The following is a 14111-nucleotide window of genomic DNA, read 5'->3' on the forward strand; positions in this document are numbered from 1 at the left end:
TTGAGACCCTTATGTGAACTTTTGAAAAACAACCCCACCCGACTGATCTGGTCCAAAGAAGCTCAAAATGCATTTAAGACACTTAAGAAAGGACTAATGAAGGCTTCGGCTCTGGGCCTGCCTGATGTTACCAAACCCTTCTGCTTGTTTTCTTATGAGCTCTGGGGATCCCAGCTCAATGGCTGGGACCCTACAAAAGAGCTGTGGCCTATTTTGCTAAGCAGCTGGATGGAGTAAGAAAAGGATGGCCAGGATGCCTGCGAGCTGTGGCTGCGGTGGTCTTGAACATTCAGGAAGCCCGAAAATTTACCTTTGGCCAAAAGATCACAGTGCTGGTCTCACACACAGTATCAGCTGTACTGCAACAAAAAGGGAACTACTGGCTTTCCCCATCCCGATTTCCATGATGCCAGGCCATTCTGATTGAATCAGATGATATTAATATTGTAGTAACTAATATTACGAACCCAGCTTCTTTTCTCAGCGGATCAGTCTCTGAGCCATTGGTACATGATTGCTTAGAAACCATAGAGACTGTGTACTCCAGCAGACCAGATTTGAAAGAGAAACCCCTGGAAGATGCACAGGACTCCTGGTTCACGGATGGAAGCAGCATTGTCGGACAAGGTATTCGAAAGGCCGTGTATGTGGTGACAACAATCACTACCTGCTGGAACATCAGCTCAAAAGGCTGAAACTATTGCCCTAACGAGGGCTCTGGAGTTGACAAAAGGAAAAAAGATAAAAATATGGACAGATTCCAAATGTGCTTTTGGAGTTGTCCACGTTCATGGGACAATTTGGAAGGAGCGAGGACTACTGACTGCGCAAAGGAAGCAGATTAAATGTGCTGAGGAAATCCTTCGCCTATTAGAAGCCATCCAACTGCCAACAAAAGTTGCCATCATGCACTGCCAAGGACACCTGAAGGGTAACACTGACCAGGAAAGAGGCAACAGGTTGGCTGACTATGAAGCTAAACAGGCGGCAGAGAGTGCAAGAGATTTTGGCCTTAATTCCAGATAACAGAAATAGAAACCTGAATGACCAAAAAATACTGAGTAATCTAAAGCTGATGAACAATTAATAAAGGGACTAGGAGGACATGTCCCATCCCAGGGATGGGCCTACTCAAGTGATGGCAGGATTATAATCCCTGTTAAACAGATATGGGGGTGGTTAAAGAACACAATAGGACACATTGGGGAGCAGACTCCCTGTAGAAATTTTTAAATCAGAAATTTACAGGGGAAAAATTTGTATACTACAGTCTGACAAGTAACCCAACAGTGTGAAACATGTTTAAAAAATAACCCCAATACAGGTAACCAGGTACAATTAGGAAGTATTGGGAAGGGAAGCGTACCGGGAGAACACTGGCAAATTGATTTCTCTGAACTTCCAAGAGAAGGAGGGTACAGGTACTTATTAATACTCACGGATACCTTTTCAGGTTGGCCAGAAGCATTCTCCTTGTTGAACAAATAAAGCAAGGGAAGTAACTAAGGTATTATTAAATGAAATAATACCTTGGTTTGGGGCACCAACAATTATCTCCTCAGATAGGGGGACACATTTTGTGCAGAAGTAGTGCAACAGGTCAGCAAACTATTAGGAATCGATTGGCAGTTACATACGCCCTACAGATGATAAAGCCAGTGAGCAAGTAGAAAAGATGAACCACATGATAAAACAACAGACAGCAAAAATATGCCAAGAAGCGAACCTATATTGGTACCAAGCATTGCCTATTGCACTACTTCAGATACGTGTAAAACCTAGGGCCAAAGAAAATCTGAGCCCTTTTGAGATACTATATGGGAGACCATATCAGGCTAAATATCAAGGGGAAGATTTGAACCAGCTGGGAAATCAGTATCTACAGAATTATGTTATATCCTTGGGAAAACAATTAGAAAAGATCAGTAAAAATGTCTTGGGTACCAGGGCTAAAGGGTTAGATCACTCGATCCATCCATTTAGCCCTGGAGATTGGGTTTACGTTAAGAGAATTTTTCAGGTGCTCCACTGAGAGAGAATTGGAATGGACCTTACCAGGTATTGCTGACCACTTTTACTGCAATCAAGAATCGAGGACAACCAGCCTGGATCCATTATTCCTGAGTGAAGAAGGCTCCTAAACCAGGATGGATGGTTGAAAAGGCTGGCGGTTTGAAACTATTGATTGTGGCGGTAACTTTGTTAAACTTAGGCTTATCAGTGAACACTTGGAGTGAGAACTTATATTACAAAGCAATTCAGATGACAGGGAACGCCACGGGAGCTAAGGCTTGTTGGATTTGTACTGCCTTACCAAAAGGTGATATGAGAATCCCTTTATACGGGCTAGGATCTACTCACTGGAATTGTGACAATAGTACTTGGCCCGAGTTTTGGAGAAGACACAATAGAGGATACTGTGATTACGACAACTCGAGTTACATGACTGGACCAAGATTTGACCTACAGATATTAGATAACAACACTCAGGTATTGGATTCAGTTGAGACACACAGTGATTGGAAAAAGGAACAAGATTAGGCACCAAATAGAAACCGGAAAATACTTTTCCCGGACCCTTGGCGTGAAAGACTGAAGAAATTTGAATATAATACCTATAAAATACAGTAGTGAGGATTCATAGCTTTCTAGCTACAAATCCTCAAAAGAAAAGGAGGGATTGATAACTGTGAATGTAATAAATGCAGCATGTAGGGGATGTTATCACGTTAGGTGGTCAGAATCATTGCACAACCAAAACAAGTCTTGGTTCTTTGTGAATAATTGGGAAGGTTGTAAGATAAGGGACTCCTGAATAATCCCTTTAGGCGCCTGGGCCTTGGGAGAACAGGTATGCAAACTACAGAGATAAGGAGGCTGCAGGATAATCTGAAAACCCCGCCATCACCGAGAGACGCCAAACAAACATATTCAACGGACATTACCATATACTAATGAGTTCTCAGAAAAACCATTACTCTGATAAGCATTTCTTGAAAATGTAATTAATATGTATGTTAACATAACATAAATATCTAGTAACTGTGTCTCTTCAGTGCACACGTTTGGAGGAGAGATCCCCCGTGTGCCTGGCGCCGTAATAAAGAATACCTGCTTAATAGTCTTCCGACTATTGAGTCTTCAATTCTAGCTTTTCACGGCATCAGTGGCTTCAAAAGCATCAGCTGGGAGGGAGATAACTGAGCCTTTCACGTCAGGGCAGCGTGTGGTCTATCGTAAATGTGCTGCAAACAGGGGGACTGTGAGTTAGAAATCTGCCTGGTTTGGGTCTAGGGGGGTCTATGGGCTAAACCCTTCCTTTTCTGTTTATAAACACATTTTGGGTTCATGTATCATTTTACAGACTGGGTGTTAATAGGCGCCTAATAGCCTAATATTAATTAGGATATAATTAATAACCTAATTAAATGCCTGGAGCATTTCTCCTTTCTGGCTTGGACATAGAGGGCTCTAGAGAGCAGCAGAGGGGGGTGTTCAACAGTCTTAGTTATATGTTTAGTAGGAATATGTGATAAACTGGGCATCATATCTCTCAAACTTCCTGCAATATGTAATGATGTTGCTTATTTCTCAAGATGATGGCATTCCCTGTGGATATGTTGAACAGCTACAGTCATGAGGACTTGGAGAACTCTGCAAAGGACTACTTGTCTGACCTTCGGTGTGGGGATCCAAATTGTCCTGAATTCTTGTCCCTGCCAGACCACGGCAAAGTAAGAACCAATATCTTAGTCCCAGTTTTCTTGATATACATGTAGATTTCAAATATTTAAAATATCCAGCCCATAACTATTCAATTACATCATTATTTTAGCAAAGCTTTTATATTTTCCAAATTCCTATTTGTGTGTTAAGCTCTACTTTTTTTTTATTCTGTAACTGGGTTTGAATTTGGGCGTCAGTGACTTTGCTGCTTCTAGGCAATGGATCTGTATGCATTAAATAATTTAAAAAAAAACCCTTAAAATCTCAACTATGAGTCAAACTCTTTCCTAAAAACACTACCTCACATAAGTCACAGAAATCTGTCATCATAATTAAGGGGTTCATGATTTGCTGAAGCTTACTGGCTCTCTTTGTATCTTAGTCCTTCAGTGATCTTCATGGTTGGGTTCAATTCCTGATCAGCAAGTTTCACTAATTTTAGAAGTGATGCTTTTCTTTTTATCTGAAATATTCCCTGCTGTTGTTGGGAGTTCTAGTAGAATCTGGCTGTGACACTTCATGCTTTAAACACTTATCCCTTGAGTGATAAGTTAGTCAACGTTGGTTCTGTCTAGATGAGCACTTCTAATAGAATTAGTGCCAATAAAAGCAATGGTGTGTAACTTGAATGAAAAATAAGTGAGCTGAGAGGATTCTCTGTTGGAACAAAAGGTCAGTGCTGCAGATTCCTTGGCAGAAGCAGAGTCTTGAGTACTTTCCTGCATTTCTGCAGGTGCTGTATACATAAATATTTGTCTGTATTGACATCATTGTTTGTGGCATAGCATATCATAATCTTCTTAAATTGGGTAAGCAAATCTATTTACCACACCATTAATGCCTGTCTAGTTTTTATGTATTAACTAAGTATTGAAAATGAATAAAATTAAATATCAAAATGAATTTCACCAAGTTCCTCAATTCCTGAAAGGTGGATTGATTTAATCCTTCTCATGTTGTTCCTGAGGGACAGTCAAGCAGACAAATTTGGAATTCCTAAAATGTGTGCAATTTAAGGGAAGAAAACCCTTTTGAATCCAAGCTTCCCAGCTTGGCATGTTAGGACTCATTTTCACGAACAGCAATTTTGCTGTGCCAGTTTGTTTCTGTGCCTGACTGCCTGCCTCATTCTTCTATCGGCTTTGACAGCTTGCGTAGCTGGGGCAGTTGAAGTGAACATACTGCTGGCTCTTTGCACACCTTAATTCAGTTGTGCACATAAATGCAAACTGATGACAGTAGAGAGCTGTAACAGTATAAATTCAGCTTCATTGGGGGCCCAGCTTAAATGCCTTTATGCAAATGCACACAGCAGGAGGAATAAACAAGAGGAGTTGGAGATGTGTGCACGACTCCAGGGCTATGATCTCATTTGGCATCACGGAGATGTGGTGGCATGGCTCCTAAGACTGGAGTGCTGGAATGGAAGGATACATGCTCTTTAGGAAGGACAGGCAGGGGAGATGAGGAGGGGATGTCGCCCTCTATGTCAATGACCAGCTGGAGTGCATGGAGCTCGGTCAGGATGAAAGGGAGGGCAGGGACTGGTGACATTATAGTGGGGGTCTGCTACAGGCCACCCGATCAGGAAGATTGAGCGGACGAGGCCCTCTATAGGCAGATAGAAGCAGCCTCATGTTCACAAGCCCTGGTCCTCATGGGGGACTTCAACCTCTCCCCCCCCCTCCCAGATATCTGTTGGCGGGACAACACAGCAGGGCATAAGCAATCCAGGAGGTTCCTGGACTGCGTTGGTGATAACTTCCTCCTCCAAGTGACAGAGGAGCCCATGAGGAGAGGTGCTATGCTGGACCTTGTCACCATCAAGGAGGGGCTGGTGGGGAATGTGAAGCTCAAGGGCAGCCTTGGCTGCAGTGACCATGAAATAGTGGAGTTCAAGATCCTTTGGGCAGCGAGGAGGGTGCATAGCAAGCCAAGCTCACTGCCCTGGACTTCAGGAGAGCAGACTTTGGCCTCTTCAGGGACCTGCTTAGTAGAGTACCATGGGATAAAGCCCTGGAGGGAAGAGGGGCCCAAGAAAGCTGGTCAATATTCAAGGATCACCTCCTCCAAGCTCAGGAGCGATGCATCCCAACAAAGAGGAAGTTAGGCAAAAAAAACAGGTGGCCTGCATGGATGAACAAGGAGCTCCTGGACAAAGTCAAGCACAACAAGGAAGCCTACAGAGGGTGGAAGCAAGGACAGGTAGCCTGGGAGGAATACAGAGAGATTGTCTGAGCAGCCAGGGATCAGGTTAGGAAAGCTAAAGCCCTGATAGAATTAAATCTGGCCAGGGATGTAAAAGGCAGCAAGAAAAGATTCTGTAGTTACGTCGGTGATAAAAGGAAGAGTAGGGAAAATGCAGGCCCTCTCTGGAAGGAAACAGGAGACCTGATTACCCGGGATATGGAGAAGGCTGAGGTACACAACGACCTTTTTGCCTCAGTCTTCACTGGCAAGTGCTCCAAGTCACACCGCCCAAGTCACAGAAGGCAAAGGCAGGGACTGGGAGAATGAAGAACCTCCCACTGTAGGAGAAGATCAGGTTCGAGACCATCTAAGGAACCTGAAGATGCACAAGTCCATGGGACGTGATGAGGTGCATCCATGGGTCCTGAGGGAACTGGTGAATGAAGTTGCTAAGCTACTATCCATCATATTTGAGAAGTCATGGCAGTCCGGTGAAGTTGCTGCTGACTGGAAAAGGAGTAACATAACCCCCATTTTTAAAAGGGGGAAAAAAGGAAGACTCGGGGAAGTACAGGCCAGTCACTCTCACCTCTGTGTCTGGCAAGATCATGGAGCAGATCCTCCTGGAAGCTATGCTAAGGCACATGGAAAATAAGGAGGTGATTGGGGACAGCCAACATGGCTTCATTCAGGGCAAATTGTGCCTGACCAATTTGGTGGTCTTCTGTGATGGGGTTACTGTGTTGGTGGATAAGGGAAGAGCAACTGATGTCATCTACCTGGACTTGAGCAAAGCATTTGACACTGTCCCGCACAACAGCCTTGTCTCCAAATTAGAGAGACATGGATTTTGATGGATGGGCCACTGGGTGGATAAGGAATTGGCTGGATGGTCGCACTCAAAGAGTTGTGGTCAATGGCTCGATGTCCAAGTGGAGACCAGTGACGAGTGGTGTTCCTCAGGGGTCAGTACTGGGACCAGTGCTGTTTAACATCTTTGTCAGTGACATGGACAGTGGGATTGAGTGCACCCTCAGCAAGTTTGCAGATGACACCAAGCTGTGTGGTGTGGTCGACAGGCTGGAGGGAAGGGATGCCGTCCAGAGGGACCTTGACAGGCTTGAGAGGTGGGCCTGTGTGAACCTCATGAAGTTCAACAAGGCAAAGTGCAAGATCCTGCACATGGGTCAGGGCAATTCCAAGCACAAATACAGGGTGGGCAGAGAACGGATGGAGAGCAGCCCTGAGGAGAAGGGCTTGAGGGTCTTGGTTGATGAGAAGCTCAATATGACCCAGGAATGTGCACTCACAGCCCAGAATGCCGACCGTATCCTGGGCTGCAGCAAAAGAAGCATGGCCAGCAGGTTGAGGGAGGTGATTCTGCCCCTCTACTCTGCTCTGGTGAGACCCCACCTGGAGTCCTGCGTCCAGCTCTGGAGCCCTCAGCAAAGGACAGGCATGGACCTGTTAGAGCAGGTGCAGAGAAGGGCCACAAAAATGATCCGAGGGCTGGAGCAGCTCTCCTATGAGGAAAGGCTGAGAGAGTTGGGGCTGTTCAGCCTGGAGAAGAGAAGGCTCTGGGGAGAGCTTATAACAGTGTCATGTGAATTTATCAACGGCAATTCAGAATTGCTGTTGATAAATTCACTTGCTGCATTTAGCCCTAAATGTCTTAAGGCTAGACAGTAATTAATTAAACCGTATTAACAATTTCCCTGGGTGTCATCGGACACCTGAATCTTAGGGAAGAAGCGTCCCTGCTTGGGGAGGAGAGAGGTCCAGGCCTGTCCGTCAACGTTTGCATGTCAGAGCCCTCTCAAGGAGTTTCACTGAGTCAGTTTCACAAAGTTAATCAGATATAAATGATTTATTAATGCTACAAGCAGCCTTCCAGTAGCTGAAGGGGGCCTACAAGAAAGCTGGAGAGGGACTTTTTACAAGGGCACGTAGCGACAGGACAAGGGGTAATGGCTTTAAACTGAAAGAGGGTAGGTTTTGATTAGATGTAAGGAAGAAATTGTTCACCGTGAGGGTGGTGAGACACTGGAACAAGTTGCCCAGAGAAGTTGTGGATGCAGCATCCTTGGAAGTGTTCAAGGTCAGGTTGGATGGGGCTTTGAGCAACCTGGTCTAGTGGAAGATGTCCCTGCCCATGGCAGGGGGGTTGGAACTCAATGATCTATAAGGTCCCTTCCAACCCAAACCATTCTATGATTCTGTTAAATTGTTGTTGCTAAATCTGCCAAAGCTTGAGAGTCAGAGCTCATTATCATGTAGTCTGTCTTTAGGAAGAAAATGTCTGAAGTAAGAGCCAAGGTCTGATATTTGTCTTTTACAGTTAACTGTTAAGCACTCTGTTTTCCGCATTCGACTTGCTTACCCTGCTAAATATTCTTTGTATATTTTACTAATGTTGTATTAGCAAGAGTCTACTGAAGTATTATACATTCTTGTTTCAGATTCCTATTAGCTTGTCAACTGTGGGCTTCGTTCCTCTTTATGGTGGAGAGCAGACACACAAAGTTCTTGCTTTGTTTGTACCAGAGGACTCGCTCACAGGTTTCATTTTAAGAATGTAGTCTCTCTGTGTGTTGTTGTTTTTTGTTTTTTTTTTTCTGTGACAAATACATGTAACCAGCCTTTTTACATTCATATGGCTCCCTAAAATGTGCACAGTTTCAATATAAATATCCATTAACAACCCAAAACTAAAATAAATGTATGAATGAGACTCTTCTTAACAGGCCCAGTTTTCAGTGGAAGGAGGTGTTAGAGCACAGTGACACAGTCCCTGTATGTCATGCTGCACAAAATCTGCATTTGGTTTTATTGTTTTCAGTTTTCAAACAATTTTTGGACCAGGGAGTGTTTGTGGTGAGTTGACCTTGGCTGGCTGCCAGGTGTCCATCAAGCTGCTCTCTCACTCCCCCTCTTCAATTGGACAGGGCAGAACAAAATACAACAAGTAGCTTGTGGGTCGAGATAAGGACTGGGAGAGATCACTCGGCAATTACCATCACAGAAAAAACCAGACTCAACTTGGGGAAATTAATTTCATTTACTACCAGTCAAATAAGAGTAGGGTAATGAGAAATAAAACCAAGTCTTAAAAACACCCCTCCCTTGTTCCCAGGTTCAACTTCACCCCCGATTTCTCTACCTCCTCTACCCCAGCAGCACAGGGGGACAGGGAATGGGAGCTGTGGTCAGTTCATCACACGTCTCTGCCGCTCCTTCCTCCTCACATGCTTCCCCTGCTTCAATGTGGGGTCCCTCCCACAGCAGACAGTCCTCCACTAGCTTCTCCAATGTGGGTCCTTCCCATGGGCCGCAGTTCTTCATGAACTGCCCCAGCAAGGGTCCCTTCCACGGGGTGCAGTCCTTCAGGAACAGACTACTCCAGCTTGGGTCCCCCATAGGGGTCACAAGTCCTGCCAGTAAACCTGCTCCAGTGTGGGCTCCTCTCTCCATGGGTTCACAGGTCCTGGCAGGAGTCTGCTCCAGCGCAGGCTCTCCATGAGGTTACAGCCTTCTTTGGGCACATCCACCTGCTCTGGCAAGGGGTACTTCATGGGCTACAGGTGGATATCTGCTCCACTGTGGACCTCCACAGGCTGCAGGGGAATCTCTGCTCCGATGCCTGGAGCACCTCCTCCTCCTCCTTCACTGACCTTGGTGTCTGTAGAGTTGTTTCTCTCATGTATTCTCACTTCTCTCTCCCGACTGCTGTTACACAGCAGTTTTTTCTTCCCCTTCTTAAATATGTTATCACAGAGGTGCTATCACCATCACTGACTGGCTTAGCCTTGGCCAGCGGTGGGTCCATCTTGGAGCTGTCTGGCATTGGCTCTATTGGACATGGGGGAAGCTTCTTCCAGCTTTTCACAGAAGCCACCTCTATAGCCCCCCCCTGCTACCAAAACCTTGTCATGCAAATCCAATACAGTGCTGCATACTGGGGGGAGGTGTGTGTATAGCACCACATATGTTATGCTAAGGTAGAAAGAGCTGCATTAATACAGTGCCAACTAGAAGATCTTTAACTTGGTTACTACAGTTTTATTCCTAATTGTTTAGCAGTTTTAACTAATATGTTTCTTTTTGGAATAGGAAGAATCACTAACTTTTTATTTCCCCTTGTTTCTTTCAAGCTGTAGCCCTGTATCTTGCTGACCGTTGGTGGTCAATTGATGACATTGTGAGAACATCTTTCCCTTCTAGAGAGGGACTTCAGGAGGTAAAGTGCTCCAACATTCACCTAGCAATTATTCTTATCCTTCAAGACAATGGCAAATAGCTAGTCTGTGAGATGTTACATGTTTTCATTTCATTCAGAAATTAATTAGCTGTCTCATGTCAAAAGCAAGGTCAATGGGAACAGAGGAAATAGGAACTAGGGGGAACGGTTGTTAAGACAGTATCTAGAGAAAGAGGGACTCTTGTACAGTAGCTTCATATGCAAGCTATTTAGATGTTGATGATACGAAGAGTTTTTTCCTTTTCAGAACATAGTATGTCTGATTGTATTGAAACATCTTAGTAGAGTGGTGCATTTTATCACAGCAGTCCCTATCGGTCTTATCAGGAGACTAGTAAGCTAAAAATATTGAAAGGAAACTGTTTGATAGAGGCAAGTTGGAGCTGATGGCCTGCAGTGGCGATACATGAGGTTTGGGAAAGTAAGTTGCCTGGTATCTGCTTTATTGCTCATCACTGGGCTGTGTTACCATTACTGACACCTATGTAGTATGGAGTTTTGGTTTCTTCCAAAACTGGAAACCTGTATTTTTCCAGGAGTGTAATTTGTATCTGGACACTCATCTTTGATTTTTGTATTTAAATTTACTCTAGAGAATTTGGCATGTAGCCTTGTTTTCCATTTGCTGCATAATGTTAGGCTAGTGAGTAAATGAGGAAAGCTGAATCTTTTACAGGTAGGGTAGCTGAGACTTTGGACATTGGGAAGGGAACATGGTTTCTTTATTCTTCCTTCACAGTGGGTAGGATAGTGGTGAATTTAAATTTCATATGTAAAAGGAACCCTGCAGAACAGAGAAAAGGCTATTGAATTCCTTGTTTCATACCACAGAAACTGTTCTGACTAGTTCTTCCACTGCATATCATGTCGTCTTGCCACTCTATCAGCAGTGACTGAATGTGCCAAGTCCTACTACCCCATGAGGCTCATAATTTTTTCTTTGTAGCACTCCAGTTACCTACTAGCCTGGGAAATCTGAGACTGGCATACTGCTATTGTATGTGGTGAATGTTTCTTAAATTCAAAAATAGTTCTGAGGTAAAATCAAAACATTCCCCCCACTCCCAGCACTTCTCTTAGCTTTTACCCATTGGATTGGGAGTGACACTGAAGTAGTGAAATATCCTCTATGGTAGTGCTTTATACTTAACCTGTTGCTGTGCCTTCAGAGCATCTCCTAGGCCTCAAGCAAACCCCAGAGCTTCATCCTGCTTTAGCACTTATAGCTTCTCTTGACTCCGTCTGCAGCTGTGTTAGCTGACAACTTTGAAAAATAAGGTCCCTGATGCGTGAGTATCAACTAAACTAACTACTCTTCTGAAATGTTTTTCTGTGTTTCCCTAGGTGAAGTCTGTTGGAGAGAGGGTGGTTCTCTATGTTCTGAATCGAATTATCTATCGGAAACAAGAATTGGAAAGAAATGAGGTCCCATTTCTCTGTCACGGTAGTAATGACTATGCTAAGATCATGTGGAAAAAAGGAGAGGCTATTGGGTTCTATTCTGTTAAACCTACAGGTAAAACACTTGTGTATTGGGGGATTTGAGGGGGTAGAAGGGGGGAGATAGGGAACTTATTTGAAGAGTATTGTTTAATAGACTTTACAAGCCTTGCAGGCATAGTGAGTTGGTGTTTTCTTGAATTCGTAAGAAGTCAGATTGCAGTTAAAATTTCTAGCTTAAATGCTTATGTCCTTTAGTAATCTAAGAAAGTTTTTAGATTTTTTCGTATTCTACAAAATAGATTTAAAATTGTGGAAATGAGGAATACCTGAAAGCTTTTTTTCTCTCTCTTTTTTTTTTTTTTTTTCTTCTCCCTGTAGAACAATTGTTTACTGTTAGATTGGGCTATGCTTGGTTTTTGGTGGTTTTTTTGTGGGTTTTTTTTTTTTTTACCTAGCTCCAGAATGCAGAAATCCCATTTACCTGAAATGATTGTAGAATCAGATGTCATTATCACTTAAACATTTTATAGCATTACAACATGGAAACTTTGCACACAGGTACAAGATTCAGCTATACTTGGTGGTAACAAACAGATTCCCTTTCATTCCACACATGCATTCCCTCAGAGACTGCAGTTTGGCTAGCAAGTTTATGACATTAATGGTACATATTTTCTGGTGTTTTTCTAAAACATTATAATTTCCCTTTAGTTATTTTGGACTTAATTGTGTTTTTCAATTTTTGCTAAATAAAATTTGGTATTTGAGTAGGTGGTTTAGCACGTTGGTAGAACTTTGTAGAATATCAACTTTTGGATTAAGAAGAAACAATCTGGAATTTTTGTTTTATCTCCAGAGGGGGTTAATGAATTCAGTATTAATGATGGTACTGGAGGCTTGCTGGAGACTTCCCCCATTTGACATACGTATATGCCTTTGCAAACTGTTAAAAATACAATAGTAAACTGTCTGGGTCACTGACCTATTCTGGTCTGTCAATCAAGATAGGAAAGCAACTAGCTAATTTGTTCTGATTGTGTTATCTTTTTTTTTTAAGAAATGATGCATTGCATAATTTGTATAATTCTCAGTATTATTTTTAATGTAAAAAAATGCTGCAGCATGGTGGTCACAAAGTAGTATTTGCATTGCGATGTTTTTTGTTGTGCCCTTATAAAGCTGGAAATTAGAGTAGTGGTTCTACTTTTAGTCTAGAATGGGGATGCTTGTTTATGTGGCTCTGAAGTTTTGCTATACTCATGCTCATTTGTTATAGTTTTCATGATGCTCTCCCATTTACTTGTTCTGAGTTAGCAAACACTAAAGGCATTATCGATATTTCACCCATGTTTGACTGTGTGATGTATTCTCCAAGCGAGTAGCCCACATGGAGAAAGACAGCTCTGGATACAGATGATTAGGAAAGAGTGGTGGAGCTTGACTGGTATCCCAAAGGGTACCCAAGTAATGTAACCTCTCTGCTTACATTGTCCTTGCTTGAAAAATGAAGATAAGTATGTTCATTGGTTTCAAAAGTACAAGGTTGCGAAGACAAACTATATTGTGTAGATGAATGTATGCTTCTCTGGCCTCATCTCTATTAACCCCCACCCTCCCACCAGAGGAAGGGAAAAGGAGGAAAAGGGAGAGAGACTTACAAATTGAATATAAAAAGTTTTACTAATAACACTAATAATACTAATAATATTAATAATAATAAGAGAAATTATGTAAAATATACAAAACCGATACTGAGTTTCTCGGAGTTGGGTGTTGGGGTGCTGGCATCCGGCCAGCAGCTGCTGGGCAGCACCAGGAAGTCCCAGACTGGCCTTGGCAGCAGACAGGGACAGGAACTGGACGCAGGAGTGCACAGATCGGAATCTGAATCAGGATCGCAGGCAGGACAAGGACCAGGGTCCTCTTCAGAAGGCGGCCATGGATGCAGAGAGCGAGACCCTTGTGATCCCCCAGCTTTAAACGGAGTATGACGTGCATGGCATGGAATACCTCGTTGGTCAATATCGGGTCACCTGACCTGTCCGCCCTTCCCCGCAAGTGTGACCCTTTACGACTCCTCACTTGCAGGACCTCAGAGATCTGTTGGTGACCTTGGCTGCTATAGTAATAATTATAAACAGGGGCCTTTTTCTGCATTCCTTTCCTGCCATTAGCTCAGTGTAACTATAAACATTAGGTGTTATCAGCTTTGGAGTGGACAGTGTCTGTAAAATATGCATCCAACTTCAGAAAAATGGAGTTACTTAGAAGAACTTAGCTGTAAGGAAGATTCACTAAAAGAGAATCGGTTCTGCTTTTAACCAAAACCAGGACAAGTCCTTAAACAAGAGCTGAATTGTAGTCTTCATATTTGTCCTGAGGAGTTATATAATCTACATTAAAAAAAAAAATTTATTGTCTCCTTTTCCCTCCTCCCTTGGGGAGGAGTGGCTGGAAAGCTGCCCAGCAGAAAAGGACCTTGGGGTGTTGGTCG

General features: G+C 43.3%; 1 protein-coding gene across 9 annotated transcripts in view; it reads left to right on the forward strand.

The window, feature by feature from the left end:
- LOC142365669 (soluble lamin-associated protein of 75 kDa-like) overlaps nt 1–14111 on the forward strand; it is a 65486-nt gene that overhangs the window by 26631 nt on the left and 24744 nt on the right. For 5 of the 9 annotated variants that reach the window (XM_075446706.1, XM_075446704.1, XM_075446707.1 and 2 more), the window contains 5 exons: nt 2021–2193; nt 3597–3734; nt 8376–8475; nt 10068–10153; nt 11519–11690. In XM_075446706.1, coding sequence (XP_075302821.1) covers nt 2152–2193; nt 3597–3734; nt 8376–8475; nt 10068–10153; nt 11519–11690 — 538 coding nt within the window. In that variant the 5' untranslated portion in view covers nt 2021–2151. Of the gene's footprint in view, nt 1–2020; nt 2194–3596; nt 3735–8375; nt 8476–10067; nt 10154–11518; nt 11691–14111 lie in introns of those variants that run through there. The other 4 variants (XM_075446709.1, XM_075446708.1, XM_075446710.1 and 1 more) reach the window with 1 other exon arrangement.

Source organism: Opisthocomus hoazin, chromosome W, assembly GCF_030867145.1.
Source record: "Opisthocomus hoazin isolate bOpiHoa1 chromosome W, bOpiHoa1.hap1, whole genome shotgun sequence".
NCBI classification, from domain to species: domain Eukaryota; kingdom Metazoa; phylum Chordata; class Aves; order Opisthocomiformes; family Opisthocomidae; genus Opisthocomus; species Opisthocomus hoazin.